We start from the raw sequence: 22,021 nt of genomic DNA, 5'->3' as shown, positions 1-22,021 counted from the left end.
TTAGGAATCATTAACCAAAAAATAACTAGTTAAAAAAAATAACTAGTTAATTAAAGGAAGAAGGATGGAAGGATTTAAAGAGTAATAAAATGAGAGCTTACAGGTTGTTCGCTAGAAAGAAGATTTGTATTATTATTATAGTCTTATGAGGTCCCCAATAAATAGCATCCCTTTGGATATCCCAGTGCCATCTAGTTGTCAACTCATAGCTCACCTATGCGGCAGAGTAGACTGTCCTGTAGACTGACTGTATGGTTGCTGAGGATGCAGATTTCTACAGGAGCGGAACGTTTCGTCTTTTTCCCTCGGAGCAATTGGTGGGGTCAAACTGCCAACCTTAAAGATTTATAGTCTTCGAATTCCTACATAAGATCAGTAAGAGTCAGAATGAACTCATTGGCAATGGTTTTTTTTTTCTCCTCTGTAAGGCTCTGTTTGAGTCAGTACATGAGAGATACGTACTTAAGGACTTATACTACAAACCAAAATGTTATTAGTGGACACCCTGGAGCCGCGTACTTTCACAGTTGGTCTTTAAGCTAATTTCAAGTGAAAAACTTCAAAACTGCTTTTCTCTTTCATTGTCCTCGACACTGTGATCGTAGCATATTAAACATTTTCAAAAGCTGTGTCTAATTTCATTGATAGTCTTCTGTATTCTGGTCCATAAAGTTGTAATCAGAAGCTTAAAATATGTTTATCTCTAGGAAATTCAATAAATGCATTTTGTTCTGCCTCAGATTTTGTATGCCCTATCAAACTAGAAAACAAATACCCCAACTTTCTTATTGATAGGAATGTGGAGTGCCACTTCCACCTGGCATAATTAGTGAAAACATCACAGAAAGAGTATTTTTACTGGACCGTAATTGAAGGTGGTCTTGTCTTAAATGATGACGTTTGTGTGTGTAAGGTAAAGTGCCACGATGCCTGCAGCTTACTTTTAAATGACAAAACAAAGAAATGCTACCTAAAGAAATAGGGTATAACAGGTCAGTTTTTACATCAAAGTGTGAGTGAAAACATTTCAGTATTAAGATACTTGAAAAAAATAAAACCATAAGGGTTACACTGTGGTAGAGACCAAGACTACTCAGTGTATGTAAATCTTGTAAAGTAAGAAGTCATGTAGGCTGGTCCGATGGTAGTGAGTTATCAGAACTTATTAACATTAGTGTCACTAAAGTTGGTATACAACCCCCCCCCCACTGCCGAATTTTTTAACAATTTAAAATTATTTTTAAAATGCAAGATTGAGCTGTGTGGCTCTGTAATCTCTTGAATAATTTTCCCTCACAGAAGTTGAGTGTCATTTAATTGATTCTAACTTGAGTAGCACCACCCCAGAGAATTTTCTGGACTGTCTCTTTTCTTTATGGGTGCCCATCAGCAGATTGTTTACTCCTCCTGTGAGTTTGAACTCTGATCTTTTGGTTAGCAGCCAAGCACTATCTCAAAAGTAACAATTATGATGGTAGAGTGTCTACTGTGTAATGAGAAGTATACTAATCCTTTCCATATTTCATTAATCCCTAAAACAAGGGAGGGATTGCAGATCCTATGATTATTTAGTTGACATGGTAAAAATTCTTGATTGGGTGGTGATAACCATTCGGCTACTAAACACATGGTTTTATTAAACATCTGTAATTTACCCAAAACTTGTAGGAGCTGGAACTCAGTGGAAGTGCCTTATTTTTCCGGGTCTCCACAAATATGCAGCCTTTGGCAGAGGTTTTTCTATTTTAACAGAAAAATGCAGATTTAGCAGTTTCCTGTCATCCCTTTTAGTGGAAATTACTGGGGGCTAACCACTGTTTAGTCTTGCTCCATTGTCAGAATCATTGCTATGTTTGCGCCCACATCACAGCAATGTTTCATTCGATCTCATTGAGGGCCTTTGTCTTTTTTCCTGACCTTTTACTTTACCACATGTGATGTCCTGCACTGCCATATTCATTTTCTTTCTCTCTTTTTAAAACTTATTTATTTAAAAAAACTTCTTTATTTATTATTGTTATTCACAGTTGTATTGGCACGTCATTTACATAGCATACACTTCAGTAATTCAATCGTTCAGTCATATCATATCAAGGAGAATTGTACAGTCACTGCCATATCAATTTTAGGAACCCCCCTGCTCTTCCCCACCTTCCCATCCCCAATATTTCTAAAGAGCATTCTGGTTATACTTACAATACAGATTTGTTCCCCTTTCCGGTAAATCATGGTGGATTCTAATATTTGTTGCCACCATCACACTTCAAAGGCATCAATTCTTCTTGGGTCTTATTTATTGTCCAGCTTCCACATGCATATGAGGCAATTGAAAATACTATGACTTAGATGATATACCCCTTAGTCCTCAAAAATGACATCTTTGTTTTGTTTTTCAACACTTTATGAACTTTTTATTGTGATTTGTGTAGAAGTTTATAGAACAAATCCATTTCCCATTCAACAATACCTACACATTTGTTTCATGTCATTGATTGCAGGCCCCACAATGTAATAGCACCTATTTCACTTCCTCCCTGTGTTTTCCTTTTATTCCTCATTATTTCTTCCTGCCTATCTCTTAAGTTGCTTTTAACCATTGAAACCATTCCTGCTGAATACCGTATATACTCGTGTATAAGCTGAGTTTCTTCAGCACATTTTTAATGCTGTTTTTGTGGTAAAATTAGGTCCCTCGGCTGATGTTCGGGTCGGTTTATACTCGAGTATATACGGTAAGTTTGCATTTTAGAATCCCTAGGTGATTTATAAGGCTTGAGAAACAAGATTACTAGCCACATAAAGCCATTTTTTTCACTCACCACTTGTATTCTTTAAGAAATACTAAGTATTAATTGATGCCATCTACCTGTTAAGTATCTACTGTTAATTCAGGACACATCCTGACTTCCACACAATTTGTGCTTAGGTGCTCAATCTTCACTGTAGTTCAGGTTCAAGAAAGTGTTTCTCAAAGTGTGTACTGAATCAGGAACATAGCTTTTATATATGGTACTAATAAGTGTAAAAGGGTTCTCTGGTCAAATTCATCTGGGAACCATTGGGTTAACTAAAAAATGAACAGTGTTCTTTATTGCAGGACTGTTCAGATATTTGACCAAGGAATCCTTTTTTTCTTCTAGGACTATCTCTCAGGTCTTTTGGTCGGTGGAAAACACTTTGAGAAATGCCTGGTTTAGAGGAAAGAGCACCACTGGCTTTGGAACCCTTGGCAAGTGACCTAACTTTTCTGAATATTGACTTCCCTAACCTTAAACTGGGGATAATAAGACTTGCCTTGGTGGTGGTGTGAGGAATAAATAAAAGGTATATAAAGCCACTTGCAGCTTGGTACCTCTTAAAGTGTTCAAGTTAAGATTTCTAGGTGACTTGCTTTTTCTGCATCTTTGCTTATAGTTCATTTCACTGTTCCTTACTGTCACTTTTCCCAAGTGAGGGAAAAGATGCTCAAATCATCAGTTTTGATGAAGTTTGTGAACTTTAATGTTCAAAATAAGACTGTTAACTAACATGGGAATGTTTAGTAACATTGATTGTGCACTTTGTTTTGCTGGTTAAGTACTGAGATCAGTATAAACAACACAAAATAAAAGATTAAAACCTCACCATAACAAACCTGGAGTGTTTGTTGCATGATATGCTACCAAAAAACTTTGTTTTCTCCTGTTTTTTAGTCAATAAGTTGATTGCACAAGAAGGATCTTCGTTTCTGCAAATGCGAATAAAACATTTGTTGAAATCCAACTGCATAACCCAGGCTACAGCTTTATCAAAACTATGTGCAGAATCTAAAGAAATTTCCAATGTGTCATCTTTTCAACAAGCCTACATCACATGTTTATGTTCTATGCTTCCTAATGAAGAGGCCATTAAGGAGGTGAGTAGAGAAAACAGCTGTTGCTGTTGTTCACACTTGCTAAATATTAACCATGAGTTTAATAGATATTGATACGTTTCATTTTTTCACATTAGAATGAAAACTGAGTCTCATTTTTTCCCAGGCTGTTGAAAAGTACCTTTACACACACACCAAATTTTGATTGACTTGTTTTGGTGAAGACACCATAGTAAGACCGGAGTCACCCTATGCACACCATGGCCTTATATAGGGTTGCTATGGCTTGGAAATGACTTCATAGCACCTAACAACTAACAAGGAGACCAAGCAGGAGACTTGGTGGCTTATTGGTTACATGTTGGGCTGCTGTATGCAAGGTCAGCAGTTCAAAACCACCAGTCTGTAAGGGAGAAAGACAGGAGTTTCTACTCCCTTAAACAGTTAAACAGTCTTGAGGGGATTAAAAAGACAAAATCTTGGAAATCCACGGGGGCAGTTCTACTCTGACCTATTGGGTTCCTTTAGGGTTCCCCACCAACTTGATGACAGTCAGTCAGTGAGGGCACATCCAATGTGTCACTGAGAACATGCAGCCATCCACTGGTTATGGTAACACGTTGAACACATTTTATTTGGAATATGCCATGCATCTATGAACTGGTGGAGCCCTCATAGCAATACTTTTTGACTTATCCTAATAACCCTATAGAGAGATAAAATGTGGAACTGAAATAGCAGCTTTGTGACTAGTGGGCAACAACAATGTATAATACCCTTAAATGAGTATCATAGCTATGACCCATTGTCTTGGTAGGGCAGGTTCTAGTTGTTGGGCTTTCTGGCCATAGAATGAAATGCTTAGCACCACCTGTCTTGTCAGGCTTAAAAATTTACAGGAAACATTTATTGATTAGTTTCTGTGTCAGACACTGTATTATGTGCTTTCAATGCTTGGGAAGCTTAAAGAGTATGAAGCACAAACTAAATGGTGATAAAGTGATAAGAATTAAAAGAAGTAGTCAGAACTCTAGCTCTTGAATTCAATTCCCTCAGACTGTGTATACTTAAGACCTATTTTTTCCTAGCATTTTATTCAGTGTTGGCCATATACATGAGTACGCGGCCTAGTTTGGAAGTTGTAACCAGTTACAGGAAATTAAATCTAAGCTGTATGATAAAACAGTTGCCATCCAGTGGATTCCAACTCCTGTCAACCCCATGTGTGTCAGATTGTAACTGCCTGGTGTGGTTCTCAATGGCTTGTTTTACATAGGTGTGCTGCTAGGCTTTTCTCGGAAGGGTAGGCATGAATGTGCAGTCTTTTGACTAGCTTTTCCAACTTTTTATTAGCAGCTGAGTGTATTAACTTTGCACTACTCAGCAACTCCATATGTTGTTATTAGATGCCTCTGAATCAATTTTAACACATAGAAACCCCATGTGGCAGAGTACAATCACCCCATAGGCTTTTCTTGGTTATAATCTTTCTGAGGCTGATTGGCAGGTTTCTTTTCCTGTGGAACTACAGACTGATTCAAACTGCCAACCTTTAAGTCCACAGCTGAGTGCTTAACTCTTGTGCCATCAAGACTCCTGACCCCGTATGACACTGCATCTAAATTCAGTAGAAATTTATTTCTGTTGATATTGATTTTATAAGACATTATAGAAAAACTGAGCCTTGAGTTTGGATGAATTGAAAGAATAAGTTGAGTCAATTACTGTAGTAGTAAAGGCACAGAAATGACTTTGCTAGGACCCACTAGCGAACACCCAGCCTCAGACAGAGAGTAGATGTTGAAATCTTTTTTTTCCACAGACCAAATTCTTTATTATTTTATTTTAATAAATCATTTTATTGGGGGCTCTTACAGTAATCCATACATCAGTTGTATCAACACATTGGTACATATGTTGCCATCATCATTTCCAAAACATTTTCTTTCTTCTTCAGCCCTTGGTATCAGCTCTTCTTTTTTCCCCTCTTTCCCCCATAGATGTTGAAATCTTACAGGAAGTAACACTGATTGGGTGAAGGAAAAAGAGGGCTAACCCAGTGATTCTCAACCTGTCAGTTGCAACCCCTTTGGGGGCTGAACAACATCTTCACAGGGGTCGCCCGATTCATAACAGTACCAAAATTACAGTTATGAAGCAGCAACGAAAATAATTTTATTGTTGGGGGTCATCACAACATGAGGAACTATTAAAGGGTCGCAGCACTAGAAAGGTTGATAACTACTGCATCTAGTCCATTTGGGTTTAGATTTGATGCAGTAGAAAGGAGGCATTGAAGGTGAGACGTGACGTGACTAAAGTGGAGTTTTAAGATAACATCTAAAGGAGGAAAGATATGTTAGATTTAGGGGAAGAGTTAGAAGTTACCAGGAGGAGAAAGGACTTACTGATAGTACAAAAATAAAGGATAGCATGCTTTTAAGAGGTTCGCAAGGCCTGGGAGACTCACTGCAGTGGCAAAATGAGGATATGGAGGGATAAGGAGAGCATGTGAGGACATTCAAATTTGTGGTTCGTTCTTGGATTTCGGTTTTTTAAAAAGACATTCAAATTTGTTTTGTACCTTATTTTTCGTGGTTTATTAATAACAAAGCAAGAACACAATCTTTTTAAAGAGGGAGGTTCGTTTTGTTGGTTGGTTTCACTTTTCCATTGTGATTTAGCAGTAAACAGCAAATTGGTTTTCCATTCAACTGTCCGTGCACCTTTTGTCTTGTGACATTGATTGCAGTCACCCACAACAGTGTAACAACAGCCCCCTTGCCCCCTTCTTCCTGGGTTTAGTATTTTCCTTCCTCTACCTTCCTGCCTGTGGTCTTTGTCCCTGCCAAATGCTGTCCTGTTGATCTCACATGTTGATTCATCTAAGGAACATGAACCTCACTGATGTTATTGCTCACCTTCTAGGGACCAGTCTGTTGCTTGGCTGAAAGTTGAGAATAACAGTTAGTTTTGGGTTTGAAGAGTGACAAAGGACCTGTCTATCCAACCAGCCTGGTGTCTTTTGTGATTTTGAGTTTTGTTTCACAGCTTTTCTCCACCCTGCACCTTCAATTGTGATTCATTTCAGACTGGTTAGGAGTTCTAGCCAGGTCAAATCTAGTTCTTTTGGTTTCAGGGTTGTGGAGGCTGAGGTTCATGTGATCTGTTAGTCCTTTGAGCTGAAAATTTCCTCCTGTCTGATTTTCTTCACTCTTGTATATGTCAAATGAGGAGAAGACCCAAGCTGCTGTTCACCGAAGCAGGATTATAGAGCTTTGTTTTTGTGGACTATGTTATGTCAATTAGCCTTGATGCCCCTAAGTGCCCTTCCCCCATGGTCCTAAGGCACTAGGCCCAGTGACTCAGTCCCTGAAGGTGTTTGATTATCATTCAAATTTTCATAATTTTGCCCCCCATGTGCATTGATATTCATGTGCATATTTGCAACACATATGAAGGAGCTGTGGAAAATTTATATTAACTTTACTTCAGTTTTTTCCATAAACTTTTAAACTCCCTTCATATAAGAAACAAATAATTTAGTTTTAATATTTCTTTCAACCAGTGTGTAAAGTTTGCAGGGAACTAGATTATAGGAAATGGGATTTGATGTCAACATCAGGGATTGGAAAACTGGTCTATGGGTCTGTCTGTTTTTGTAAGTAAAGTTTTATTGGAAAATAGGCCCGTTCGTGTACGGCCTCTGCCTGCCTTTTTGTTAGAGTTAAGTAGTGGCAGATACTGTGCATCTCGTAAAGCTGAATGTTTCCTACCCGACTCTTAGAGAAAGTGTTTGCTTATCCCTGCTCTACACGAATCAAGTATTCCAGGCTATTACAACCATTAAGTATCATTTAATTTAACTCTTGTTTTACCAGTGATGAAACTAAGGCCAACGTAGTAATGTTTCCAAGGCCTTTGCTTCATGAAGCTAATTACAGTTTGAACCAAAGTGTCATGGCTCTGTGACTACTATTTCCACTGTATGCATAGTTCCCATTGGCAGACACTGATGAACCATGTTCTCATTTGAATCATCTTGGTGGTATATTGTTCCTCTCATTTATTTATTCACATACAAGTATGGTTTAAATAGATTTTTCTCATGAATTAAATTAATGGAAAAATGTTTAGTTTCGTAATCAATACATTTTAAAGTTTGATAATTAGCACACATCATAAAATTAAATTGAAAAACAAGATACACCCTGGCCTTATCATAATTAACCTCTAAACCAATAATACTTTATTTTTCAAGTGACAGAGAATTAAAGAGAATCTTCAGAGTTAGCTTTGAAAAGGTACTAGTGAATCACTGGATGTATTAATTGAAGCTTAAAATCAGCATATGCTCTTAAGTTAGTAAAGCTCCACACATTTGTTCTGTACATTTGAGTCCAGTGAAAGAGTTTAATTAACTTAAGCAGCAGTGGGAAATAAAAACGCTTTTGTATGTTGCACCTGTGGGCATCCGAGTAATGTGTGTAATGGGAAACCTCTGCTGGGGAAGATTTAGCCAGGCACGGTCAATTAAGATTAATTGACTAGGTCAGCTGAAAACCAAAATCCAGAACCCCAATGTATTTTAAAAGTGAATCGTCTTAGAAATTTGTTGTCTAGAAGGCAGAACCACAGGAAAAAGATGAGGCTTTTTACTCTCATAGAGTTGCCATCTCAGAAACCCCCAGGGTCAGTTAGTTCTACCCTGTCCTGTAGCGTTGCTATGAGTCGGGGTCGACTCAATGGCAGTGAGATTGGAGAAGGCAGGAAAGCTTCATGGAATCAAGAGTTCTAAATTGTGGGTCTTTGGGTTACACAGAATTGAATGAGAGTACATTGCTTTTGGGTTTTTGTTGTTTTTGCTGCTGGTTTTTAGTGAAGGTTATAGATTTAGCAACAATCTAGTGTCAAGTGTGTATTTCTAGAATTTTTTATTGGAAGGGGAAATCTTTCAAAGAGCAAAATTTCCACATATAAAGAATAACAGTGTTTTGAACATGAAGCAATCATGTTATTTTTGAAGAGCCAAGAAATTACTCAGAATTAGCACAGTAAAGGTCGGGGTGTGTTTCAGTCTGGAAGAGCATTATTTAATGTGGTAGTAGCTGCTGTAACAAACGCTTGTTTCTTCTTGCTGGGTAAGGAGAAGACAAACAGGATCTAATTTACTCACCCTTCTTACACTGCTGGGAATTGACCCAATCACTAGTATAAATGATAAACAGAGGAAATGCATTTAAACAGGACCCAGCGGGAATTCATTTTGGGACTAGAAAAAAAGTAAACAACATTGTAGACATTCCAGGTGTTGGTTAAATAAGAATTAAGTATAAGATTGATCCTGAATAAGGAGTTAAAATTCCAAAATGATAATTAAATTTATAATCAAAATCTGCAAAATTTTATTGTAGTTATCCTTATGTAACAATGAGATGTGCATTAAAAAACACATTAAAGGTAGAAGGGCTACATGAGCAAATTGAGGATTTGCCTATTTAAATATTTTATCTCCTAAAGCAAAGCTCTGTTAAATAGCTTTGAAGAGGCATCTTCCCAGTACCACTGAACATTGACCAATTCTTTTTGACTTGTTGCTGTGTAGTCCTTCCATCATCTTTTGATCTAAATCAGTGTTAGAGGTATTATCATTATTTTCCTACAACCTTATTTCTTTACATCTTATTATTGATCTCTACCGCATAGTTTTCTATCTTGCAGGCGTTGAATACAATCTTAAAAACTCGTAAGTCACAATATCTTACTAGATACTGTTTTTTGGTTGTGGTTGATGTTTAAAGGCATACAAAACAACACAACACACTTTCTTTAAACTATATACATATTTGCAGTTGTTTCTTAGTGCCGTAGACCGTTAGCCACCCTTTGTACAAAGAGCAAAGCTCTGGACAGTCATGTGCCATCTGATTGTTATGTTGGAGCACATTATTACAGCCACTGTGCTACTTACCTCATTGAACTTTCTCTTTTTTGCTGATCCTCTGTTACCAAACATTATCTCCTTTTCCAGGGACTTGTCTTTCTTGATAACATGTCTAAAGCACTGTGTATACTCGTGTACAAGCTGAGTTTTTTCAGCACATTTTTAATGCAGTTTTTGTGGTAAAATTAGGTGCCTTGCTGGTAGTTGGGTTGGCTTATACTCGAGTATCTATGGTATATGAGGCAAAAGTCTTGCCATCCTACTTTAAGGAGTAGTCTGGCTGTATTTCCTTCAAGACAGCTTTATTTGTTCTTCAGGCATTTAATGGCACTTTTCAATAGTTGTTGCCAACACTGAAACTCAGAGGAATCAGCTCTGCGGTCTTATTTATTCAAAGTCCAACTTTTACGTGCATATGAGTCTATTGAAAATACTGTGGTTTAGGTCAAGTTCATCGTAGTCCTCAAAGTAAGTTCACCTTTGTGTGATTAGTCCTTTAGTAGACTCAGAAAGTCATGAGAAACTAAAAGAACAAATATACTTATGTTCTTAGAAACGCCCTAAATTTGTGGTTCCCACATTGCTATGCTTCATCTCTACCATGCTTACTTGTACCCTTCAGTCCTTGCATGTTTTTTCCCTGTCTGGGAATTCTTATCATTTCTCTCTCCTCCATGCCGTGCTGAAATACTCTGTACTCTCTCACTAAAACATTTAACACCTTTTGTCATTTTCTATTCCTCATTTATTATCCCAGATTACCCTATGAGTTCCATGAAGACAAAAATCAGATTGATTTTTATCACCAGTAATTAACACGGTGCAGATACTTAGTACATAGTGCTTAATTGACCCATTTTTTTTAAGTCAGTTAATTCTGTCTCATGGCAACCCCATGTGTGTCACAGTTGAACTATACTCACTTCAGAGTTTCTAATGGTTGTTTTGGGGGGTGGGGAGAGGGTGGTGGCTCAGTGTAGATGCATTTTGACATGATTGCTTTCCTTCTTAGAGGATTTGAGATCTCATCAGGAAGTTCATTGTATAATTGGGCAGCCAAAGTTAAAACACAAAAAGAGAAAGACCAGCCAGAACAAGCTACTAGTTCAAAAGACAAAATAAACAATTGCCCCTTTAAAAATATGCTGTGTTATAAACAGTCCAGAGTTTTCATTTATTTTGTTCCCTTTTATCATTTTAGAGTAATCATTTTTCACTTGAAATGTATATAGAGCATTGAAATGTGCCCTTTTAAAGTATGAGCTTCCCTATAGAAATGATATGCGATTAGTTTTTGGTTTTGCTTATTACTGCCTCTTTACAAGGGTCTTCAAAAGACTCATGGAAATGCCTATTATGGGAAACAACTACATATGGTTTTCAATTTTTTTTCTTGTACTCAAACTCATACTGACTTGTTATAGCATATCTGAGCAGGTCTAGTTTGAGGCACTAAGAAAGGTTATATCAGGTTGTAAAAGCCCCTATCAGAGCAACATGAATTCTGCTGAAATTGAAGCAACAATAAACATCGAATCACTAGTGATGCTTGGGTGGAAGAATAGTGAACTCAGTAATGCTTATGATCGTTTCCCAAAGAAGCCAGCAGTTTACAAATGAATGACTCGTTTTAAGAAAGAGACAAAATGATGTTGAAGATGAAGTCTGCATTGGCAGATCAGTTTTTGAGGAAAAAATTAAGTTTGTGCCTAACTGAATTGGACCAATGATTAACAGCAGAAACTATAGCCAGCATTTCAGTTGGTTCAGCTTACAAATTTCTGGTTGGTCAATTGAAAGTTGAGCAAGCTTTCCACTTAATGAGTGCCAAAACTGATGTGTCCAGATCAACTGTAGACAAGAGCAGAGCATCCAAAGGAACTCTTAAAGTAAGTGAAACTAAGAGCCTGACCTATTTCTTAGAAGGCTTATAACAGGAGATAAAACATGGCTTCACCAGCATGATCCTGAAGACAAAGTACAATCAAAGTAATGACTACCAAGAGGTGAAAGCAAAAAGGGATTGGTCAAGAGCAAAGGTCCTGGCAACAGTTTTGGGTTTGTTTGTTTGTTTTAATAAATACTCAAGACATTTTGCTTATTAGATTTTAGGAGGGCCAAAGAATGACAACATCTGCTTATTATAAAGGAGTGGAGAAAGCTTTATCAAAAAAATCATGACAATATGCTCTTGTTCATTCCTTTCATCAAACTCAGAGAGTTTTCATGAGAAACTACTGTTTCCCCGAAAATAAGACAGTGTCTTATATTAATTTTTGCTCCCAAAGATGCGCTAGGTCTTAATTTTCAGGGGATGTCGTATTTTTCCACGAAGAAGAATTCAGTACACATTTATTGTTTATTGTTTTATTAAAAGAGACCTTGCACTTCCTGTCTGCTCCGGCTACGCTATGGCCAACAGTGAGCTGTGCAGCGCCGCCCGCTGCCACGGTCCAGAGTTATGGTAGCTTCGGGGGGCCTTATTTTCGGGGAGGTCTTATTTTCAGGGGGACGCCTTATATTTCGGTGAGAGGCAAAACTGTAAGTAGGTCTTACTTTTGGGGAAACACAGTATTAGGCATCTGTCTTTCAGCCCTGATTTGGTTCCTTTTGTTTCCTAATCTCATAATGGCACTCATTTTCTATAGTTAATAATGTAAAAAAAAGATTACATTGCCATTATTTGAATTCCCAGGACCCTCAGTCTTTATAGATGGATTAAATGGCACATCTCATTGCTTAACAAAGTATCTTCACCTTTATGGAGTTTAGGTTGAAAAATAGTCTATACTTCAATTTTTATCGTATTTATGCACACACTTTTTAAATGACCCCCTCATGTTACATTGTCTGCAGTGTATCAAATTTTTTTAAAAGTTTAGAAAAGAGAATTTTATATAAGATTTGCTTTATAAAATGAATGTCTTAAGATGATTTAACTTGATCCAGCACCTATGGAGGAGGGTAAATCAGGAAGTATTGTTGCTAGAGTTCTGGTTCCCACATGTACAGCTTTATTTCAAACAAAGTGTGTTTACATCTGTCTCTATGATCAGTGGACGGCTACAGTTCTCTCAGTAATAGACTTTGTCTCATTAGGATGCCTTTTAAAAAGATCCAATTAAACAGTGGCTTCTCAGGGGATCTGCTAGGGTAGTTGAATTGAAGGCAGAGAGATCAGTACAGAAGGTAATAGTGACTGATGAGGGGAAAGAGACTTCCAAGGGATAGTCCTGATAAGATTTTCTCAAAGGACAGAAGATGGGTATGGGGACTCACTCACTAGGGGACAAAATTTAAGAAAACTGGCAGTAGCATTGGTGGTGAAACTTGCCTCTACGACTTTTTTCATTAGGACAAGGTACCTCCTCATTCTTCATGTGTAGCAAGGGCTGCCTTACAAGAACTACTGCCTTACAGCCTTACAGAAATCCTTCAGAATTCTTTTTGTTGCCCAAACTCCACAAACATTGCAAAGGAACTTGATTTGAGGCCCTAAGGTGCTAACACTGCCTTTTTTATGGGGCTCAAATCAAAGAACCTAGAATTCCTTGTGGATTAATTTGAGAGATAAAAATGTCACCTTCAGAAGAGTGTAGCCCTAGATGGGGAAGATATGTTGAGGGAAATAGTAGCTTCACATTTGGATATTTTTGTTTAATAAAGGCTTCTATGATTTTCTAGCTGAACTTTTTAATGTTTCAGGGATACTGTGATAAGTGCTGAATTTTGACAAGATGTACATACACCTTTGCCTACATGCATTTTATAGACTAGCAGAGAAGACAGGTGCTAATAATAAGTTGCTCACTAATATCAGGTAATATAATTTGTTGATTGGTTATAGAGGTTACTGAACCACTTTAACTTTATGCGGGAGGAAATTTCAAAAAGTTCTTGGAAAAAAATGTAAAGGAAAGTGGAACTTTTTGGAAGCACCTCATATAAAACAATTATTTATCTTTTTATCAGATACTGGATCTTGGGAACTATTATTTTTCTCCGAGAACCTCAAAACCTTAATTATTGATATCATACCAGTCTTTTGGGGTCAGACCTTTTTAACTCTCAAATTTTAATATTAAGATTGCCTGGAAGTCTTGTCTAAGAGAAGAGGTTATTGGCTTCACCCCTGGGTTTCTGGTCCAGTAGAGCTGGGGTAAAGCCTGAGAACTTGCATTTTCATTATGTTTCCAGAGATACTGCTCCTAGTGGTCCAGATATCACACTTGAAGAACCATGGTAAACCATGTTATTTAAGTAAATTGGAGGTGATCCTGGCTACAAGGCATGGTATTATATTATGATCCACATAACCTTACCCCACTTTGAACTACTCCAAGAGGTCACTAGAGTTTCTGTGTTAGTTCCTGTTGAGTCCATTCTGACTCATAGCAACCACGTTTTGGGTACAGTTAGCCAGTAGACTTTTCTTGCCTGTAAGAAAAGGATCACTAGTCCTTTTCTTTCATGATTCAGCTGGATGGGTTTAAGCCCCTAGCCATTAATGTTAGCGGCAGAGCACAAAAATGTTTGTGTCCCCTGGGAACCCCAGAATACTATTAAAAAAACTTTTTTTTTCCGTAAGACATAAAAACATGTTTGTACCTAGCATTTTATAATCCTGTTTGTTCTTGGCAATGTTCAGATTTATATTACATTAAAATCAGAGAGATAAATTACAGTTGCTGGGTTATAGGCAAAAATGACAGCTATGGGAAGGGACAGTCAAGAACCAAATTGTTCACCTAAGAGTGCATAATTAAAGTGTGAGACTATATACAGCCACCCATTAAAACTGCATAGTGTTTGAGAGGATTTGAGCTAAATGGCTGCATACCGTATTTATCCTAGGGATTATCCCTGTTTTGTAAGTTGGAAGCCTGGTATAGTTACTATTTATAATCTGACATGAAATATATTATGTTCTTCATACTCTATTCACCAAGGTGGGGTGGAGATAAAATATAAATAAGAAAAAGGGGCAAGAGGGGTCTCGGGGAGGAGATGAGCCAGACAGGGTATGATGTAGCAACGATGAAAAATACAACTTTCCTCTAGTTCCTAAATGCCCCCCCCCCCCCCCAACTATCATGATCCCAATTCTACCTTGCAAGTCTGGCTAGACCAGAGGATGTACACTGGTACAGATAGGAACTGGAAACACAGGGAATCCAGGGCGGATGATCCCTTCAGGACCAGTGGTGTGAGTGGCAATACAGGGAGGGTAGAGGGAGAGTGGGTAGGAAAGAGGGAACCGATTACAAGGATCTATCTGTGACCTCCTCCCTGGGGGACGGACAACAGAAAAGTGGGTGAAGGGAGACATCGGACAGGGCAAGATAAGACAAAATAATAATTTATAAATTATCAAGGGCTCATGAGGGAAGGGGCAGCGGGGAAGGAGGGGGAAAATGAGGACCTGATGCCGGGGGCTTAAGGGGAGAGGAAATGTTTTGAGAATGATGAGGGCAATGAATGTACAAATGCGCTTTACACAGTTGATGTATGTATGGATTGTGATAAGAGTCGTATGAGCCCCTAATAAAACGATTAAAAAAAGAAAGAAAGAAAAAGGGTCTTGGGCGGTTTTCTTGTTTCAGTAGTATAGAAAAAAAGAGCTAATTTACCCAGAGGTTTTTAATGGTCTGAATGAAATAGATGTGTTTCTTAAAATGATTGATGTTTTGTTCAAAATATTTTCTTCAATTATATTAAATAAAATATATATTAATACTGTATACGGTTAACTGCGTTTTAAAAATCTGTAACCAGAGTGACCTAGTCCTTATAAAAATAAAAAAGATGGGCTGGGGGGGAATGAGCTAATTCCAGGAACCCAAGCAGAAAGCGAATTTTGAGAATGATGAGGGCAACAAATGTATGTGTGCTTTACACAATTGATGTACGTATGGATTGTGGTGAGTTGTATGAGCCTCAATAAAATGATTTTAAAAAATAGGTTATAAACTCTAAGTTAAAAACAAAAAATAAAATTAAAATTAAAAAGATGATACTTCATGTGAAAGTAACTAAAAGTTCTTAACATAATTTGACTTGTCTATATGGTAGTAATAATCATAATTTTTCAAAAGGCTCTATAAAATTTGTATTGAGACTACAGTGGAGCTTCTTTATAGTGTCTATGACTTCTTTGTGTATTTTCTTATATGAAATGCTTATGACCTAAGTCAACCGTTCGCCAGTAGAAGAAAATCATGATATATCTCTCTGTCCTTATTAATTGTAGATAGAAAATGTCATTAAGAAGTTTCACATTTTATAACACTCTATAAGAAAGTCACCATTTCCCTTTTGACTTAGTCATCTCATTTTTGTTAGATTGCAAAAGTCGACTGCAAGGAAATACTAGACATCATATGTAATCTGGAATCTGAGGGTCAAGATAACACAGCCTTTGTTCTTTGTACAACTTACCTTACCCAGCAGCTCCAAACTGCAAGTGTGTATTGTTCTTGGTAAGTATATTTAGTTTGTATTCACTTTATGTATTAGTACACAGTGTAACAATTTGGCTTTATGTAAAACATTTTTTGGTTTCAAAGTAAAGCATTATTAAATGATTATGTGTAAAATCTTGCTAACAAGTTAGCCATTTAATTAAAAACATTACTGATTGAGTTCCCCTTGAATCGTCCTATAGGGCAGTCTGTCTTCTTGTTTAAAGATGAAATTATGGCACTAGGGAGTAAATTGGTATTTGATGGTTCTCCATTATATCCATCAGTATCTCTTCTCCTTATTTGGATATCCACTAATGAATGGGGTAAATTATGTAGGTTTATAGGTCAAGCTTGCTCTAGGAAGTTCGCTCTCTTGCAGCTTGAATTGCCTGATTTAGGTTTTAATTCGGTTTATATCTTGCTGGTCTACAAAGTGCTGTATTGCAAAAGAGGACGCTGTAGTGTAACCCATGGTTTTGTTTTGTATATCCTTTTAACTGTAGAGGATGTAGTAAAATGCAGCACTATAAATACAGATTAATGGTGTGGATAAAGTTATAGAAAATTAAAGAAAGATGATCCTTGTACACACCAGAGTGACTAATTCTGTTAAGCTTAAGAAAGGTATCTAGATGTTATTGTTGTATGCCATCAAGTTGATTCCAGTTCTGCAACCCTAGATGACAGTGTAGAACCACCCTATTGGATTTACTAAGCTATCATCTTTGAAGGAGTGGTCAGGATGGCAAGACTTCGCCTTACATACTTTGGACATATGGTCAGGAGAGACTATTCCCTGGTAAAGGACATCATGTTTGGTAAAGACTAATCCCTGGAGAAGGACATCATGTTGGGGGGGCAAAAAAGAGGAAGGCCCTTGATGAGCCGGCTGGAGGCTGCATCAGTGGGCTCAGGCATGGGAACAATTGGGAGGATGGCACAAGACCGTTTCGTGTTTTTAGTTTGGGTGTGCATAGGGTCACTGTGGGTCAGAGCTGGCTCCACGGCACCTAACAAGAAGTAAAAAGCGTTGTTACAGAGCAGCATGGTTTTTGGTCACAAAACCCAACAACAGAAATATCTTTTCATGTATTTGAGATCTAGAGATTAAAGATGTGTTTGTTTGAGGAACAGACCCCAAGTGATCTTTTTATATTTAAATTAATATCTTTGCCCATTTACTTTGTTATGCTCTTATAATCTGTTTTAGCTGAAGTTGAGCATTGCCTATAAATGAGAAGTATGTATCAGTTACAATTATATTTTCAATACAAAGAATAAATTTAAATCGTACATGAAATGTGTTATAGATTATAAAGGGGCTTTAAAAATATAGTCATACAGTCTTTTCGACCTTTCTTCCCTTTGTTACCTGATAATTTTACCCCCTTTACTCAGCTACCATTAGCTCTTCCTAGGATGTTAATGGATCTGGGATTAATGTTGTTCCCTGCAGCAGGAAGGGATTAACTGGGATTTCCCCCTTTTGGGCCCCTTGAGAAGTATAAGGGAAAGAAGATCTGAGTTCCTGCATGCTTTGTTAAAAATAGAGCTTCTTCCAAACAATTCCAAGAGGAAGGAAAAAAAATCTAAAATAGTATTTTGAAACCTTTTACTTTTCCACTGTTTCAAGAGGCTTTTTTAATGGCCAGGTGGGGATGGGGCAGGGCTGTGGTACTCCTGTATGAGACTAAGGAGATAGGAGGGTAAAGCAGTCATGCATTTGTCTAAGGAAAAGGAGTTCTCTTGGTACAGGCTAAACTGTGTGTGTGTGTGTGTGTGGTGCTGAAGGGTTCTTTTGGTTAAAACAGTAACCGTATTGCGTAGTTGGTCCTTATTGTTCAGGGGTGAGGCTCTGTGAAGTAGTATTCCAGATAAAAGGTTTTAGGTTTTTTTAAATAGCAATTTAATTTTTTACGTTGAAATTTTTAAAAAAAGTATTTCTAGTTGAGGTATGACCACAAAAGTCAGACTTGTTTTGAACCATATATGTTAGAATTTATTTTATTTCCTTCAGAGATATTTATAAACCACCGTGAAATTTCCTAGTTTTAGGAGTCGGCATATTTTTCACCAAAGGGTCTGTTGCTTACTTTACTCATTAACATTGGACCCAAAATTTCTTCGGCTAGCTGCAGAAATCTGTCACTTATCGTGTGAGTGAGTAAGATAACCACTTTGAATGGGATGGTACACATATAGATGTGTAATTACTACTTTACAGAAATAAAATCAGACATTTGATATTTGGTAGGCTTGCCTATGGCTTTCTATAGCTTCTCTAAGCTTAAATGCATATGGTAGATGTTTGTGTTCCTTCTGATATATTTATGTGCCAGTTCTCAATCTCACCCACTAGGAGATCTGATGTTGCAGTGGGTTACTTGTTGGGCTACTAACTGTAAGGTCAGCAGTTGGAATCCACCAACCGCTCTGCAGAAGAAAGGTATGACTTTGTACTCCCATAAAGAGTTACAGTCTCTGAACCCCATAGGGCAGTTTCTACTCAGCCCCATAGAGTTGCGGTGAGTCAGAACAGACTCAGTGGCAGATTTTGCTTTGGTTCTTGCCACAAGACTGTGAGAACCAAGGTCATGCATCTTACCTTATTGCCACTGGTATCTCTAGCACCTAAGGAAGACTAGGTTTACCCATGTATTTGTAATTGAATTGTGTAGCCACTTTATTGTGGTAACCTTCTTTAGGGGATTGTCATTCCTAATTCCACAAAGTATTCTTTGCCCCTTGTCTATGATGCATAAATTCTGTATCTCAGTATGACATAAAGTTAGCGACCTCATGGGCCCCCTGCAATGTGGAAACAGAGTGGTTTAAGGTTCTTGTTTGGTATCTACAATCCTGCCAAGGTAATGCTTCCTACAATTAATAACACTACATGTCTTTTCTAATTTCCCGACTTTGGGTATGATTTGTTGGTTTGATCTAGGCAGTGGGCTAATTTAGGAGTATAATAAGTCTCTAGAACACTGGCATGTCCACACATTGGAATTGTTTTCAGTATGTGTTTTCATGGCTATTGGTGTAGTGACCTAACCAGAAATTCTGTGACTCAGACCCACTAGGTGCTCTAAGGCAGAAAAATTAATAACTGTCTGTCTCTGTAAAGACTTATAACCTCAGGATTTTAAGGGTTCACCATGAGTCAGAATCAACTAAATGGTAGTAGGTTTATTTGTTTAGGTCTAATAATTTCAATCTTTGAAGAAAATCTTAGATATTCCCTTTTGAGAGCCTAATTCTTTAAGAATATAACGAAATTATTGCGTATGTTATTTTCAATCTATTATTAAAAAAGAGATACTTCTGTTTCTTCAGCTTTAGATTTATGCCTCCTAGAATAATCTGCTTGTGTTAAAATAAAGGATATCAGTGTTCTAAAATTGGCTTGTGAAAATATGTTTACGTTTTATGAAAATCATTTAACATATGCAGTACCCTTTGAAGCTGTACAGAAATTATTCCCGCCCCCTCCCCCAAAATTGTAAGCACTAGCATGTTTCTTTAGTTTTGGTAGTACCTGCCCATGCATTTACATTGTATTGGAACTTAGCATTTTTGCCCTGGGCACTTCCAAATTTCTAGTGCTTTTTACTTGAGGATTTTCTCACACCTAATGAATATTTTACTTATTTATTCTCTTCCAGTTTAATAGTTTCCATCATGAGCCTTTGTTGGACCTCTTGTATTTTCACCAATTCCAGGAGTGTCTTTTTACTAATTTTATTAGTAATATTTAAACATTCCAAAATAAAGGCCTACTAAGCAGCGTAATACTGTTTCAGAACTAGAACTAGCCCAGAAGATCAGCAGAGAAAAGTATGCCATTAAATAGTTTAGTTGTACATATTTTGTTAACTGTCTGGTGATTCCTGCCCACTAGGGTAGAGTTTTAATTCAGTCAGTATAATTAACAATGTAGAGAAAATGTGAGCCTTTGGAGTAAGATGTACTCTAAGATTTAGAAAATGAACAGTTGGTGTTGAGGAACTATTCTGTTGCTGTTTCTGGTTTGTTTTTTTTAACCCCAGACAGAGAAGTATCTGGAATGTCCGGAAGGTGTGGAAAGCTATAATGAATATAAACAATTTCCCCCCAGTTTTCATTTGTTCTTCTGTCAACTTGTTTTTACAAACACCCTCGAAAACAAGAGGTAGGGTAAGTGCACACACTAGGTGCTTTAATCGCATGATCTTTCTTCTTCTAGGGAACTGACTCTCTTTTGGAGTAAGCTGCAGAGACGAATGGACTCTTCTTTAGACACCTTTTTGGAGCGCTGTCGGCAGTTTGGTGTCATAGCCAAAACACAGCAGCATTTATTTTGCCTGATTAGAGTTGTACAAACTGAAGTAAGTAGTTTATACCTTTTATGCTAGTGGTGGCTGGGGAGATAACTTCCCAGCCAACTTTTTTATAGGTAAGGGAAAATTAGAAATAATGGCACTTACTAAGATAATGGAAGCAAATCCATTTAGCTGTTTCTGAAGATTGTCCTTCTAGGAACTCATTATCTCTCTGGTTGGGGAATAGTTATTTGAAATGACTGACCATTTCCACCTCTCCTCTTCCCTTCTCCTTTCTACCAGGGGAAGGAAAAGCGTATGTGTCTTGGCTGTCACCTCAACTACTCCATATGAGGATTGCAATCCAAAAGATTGCTGCTACAATATCATAGGAAGCTTTTCTTCCTCAAATATCTTCCATCTAACTCTCCATGGGTCTACAGGAAGTAGTAGTCCCCTGTCTCTTGAATCCTTCTGTAAAGAATTCCGCAGTGTTCTCCAGTTTACACTACATTAAAATGAGTTTTTTACATCCTTAAGGAACTTAAAATTGTGTTCCTTTTAAGCGTTCCATAAGTTAAGGAATAAGATAAATCTGAAGGGGCGAGATCAGGGCTGTAGCGTGGCTGGGGAAAGGTTTTCCAACGAAATTCTCTCTTCGGACAGCTCTTGTTACCTGCAAAGAATGAGCAGGTGCGTTGTAGTCATGGGGAAAAAATGTCTCAATAGCAATTTTCCTATCAGTGCAGTTTTCGATTTTCTTAAAACTTCTTCCTAGTAAGTCCCCATGATTGTCTTGTCCTTCAAGAAAACTTACCAAAGTGACCTCTTGGGAATCCAGAAATAGTCATCATAACTTTAGGAACTGACCTCTCTGTTTGAATTGAAGTGGTCTAGCAAATACCCTTGGAAATTACTGTTTTGATTGGACCTTTTTTTAAAGCACCCTAATGAGATTAAGACAAGTAGATTATTGATATGTTTAAACACGTTTTGGGTTTTTTTGTTTGTTTTTTAATAATTGTACTGGGGGCTCATACAACTCTTATCAAAATGCATAGATCAATTAAATCAGGCATGTTTGTACATATGTTGTCCTCATAACACCTTTTGTTGAAAATAACCCATGCATGTATGAACTGAAGCACAGGCAACAATATTTTTTTTACTTATTCGTATTTTCTTTTTCTAACACAATGATCTACCTACCCTGTTTCCCCGAAAATAAGACCTCCCTGAAAATAATCCCACCCCCAAGCTACTGAAGCTCTGGACCATAGCAGTGGGCCCCACTGCACAGCTCACTGTTGGCTGCAGCGCAATTGGAGCAGACAGGAAGTGCAAGGTCTCTTTTAATAAAGCAATAAATGTATACTGTATTTTTTTTAAATCATTTTATTAGGAGCTCATACAACTCTTATCACAATCCATACATACATCAATTGTGTAAAGCGCATTT

At 37.5% G+C, this 22,021-nt stretch overlaps 1 protein-coding gene across 1 annotated transcript in view; it reads left to right on the top strand.

Moving 5' to 3' along the window:
- Positions 1-22,021, top strand: part of RLF (RLF zinc finger) — an 87,092-nt gene that overhangs the window by 52,773 nt on the left and 12,298 nt on the right. Inside the window, exons 5-7 of the mRNA XM_004704937.2 lie at positions 3,693-3,895; positions 16,140-16,276; positions 20,487-20,628. Coding sequence (XP_004704994.1) covers positions 3,693-3,895; positions 16,140-16,276; positions 20,487-20,628 — 482 coding nt within the window. The remainder of the gene's footprint in view (positions 1-3,692; positions 3,896-16,139; positions 16,277-20,486; positions 20,629-22,021) is intronic.

Source organism: Echinops telfairi, unplaced genomic scaffold (assembly GCF_000313985.2).
Source record: "Echinops telfairi isolate 266 unplaced genomic scaffold, ASM31398v2 ScPeMD7_7457;HRSCAF=8495, whole genome shotgun sequence".
Lineage (NCBI taxonomy): Eukaryota > Metazoa > Chordata > Mammalia > Afrosoricida > Tenrecidae > Echinops > Echinops telfairi.
Note: the sequence above shows the minus strand (reverse complement) of the source record. Positions and strands in the feature narration are given on the sequence as shown.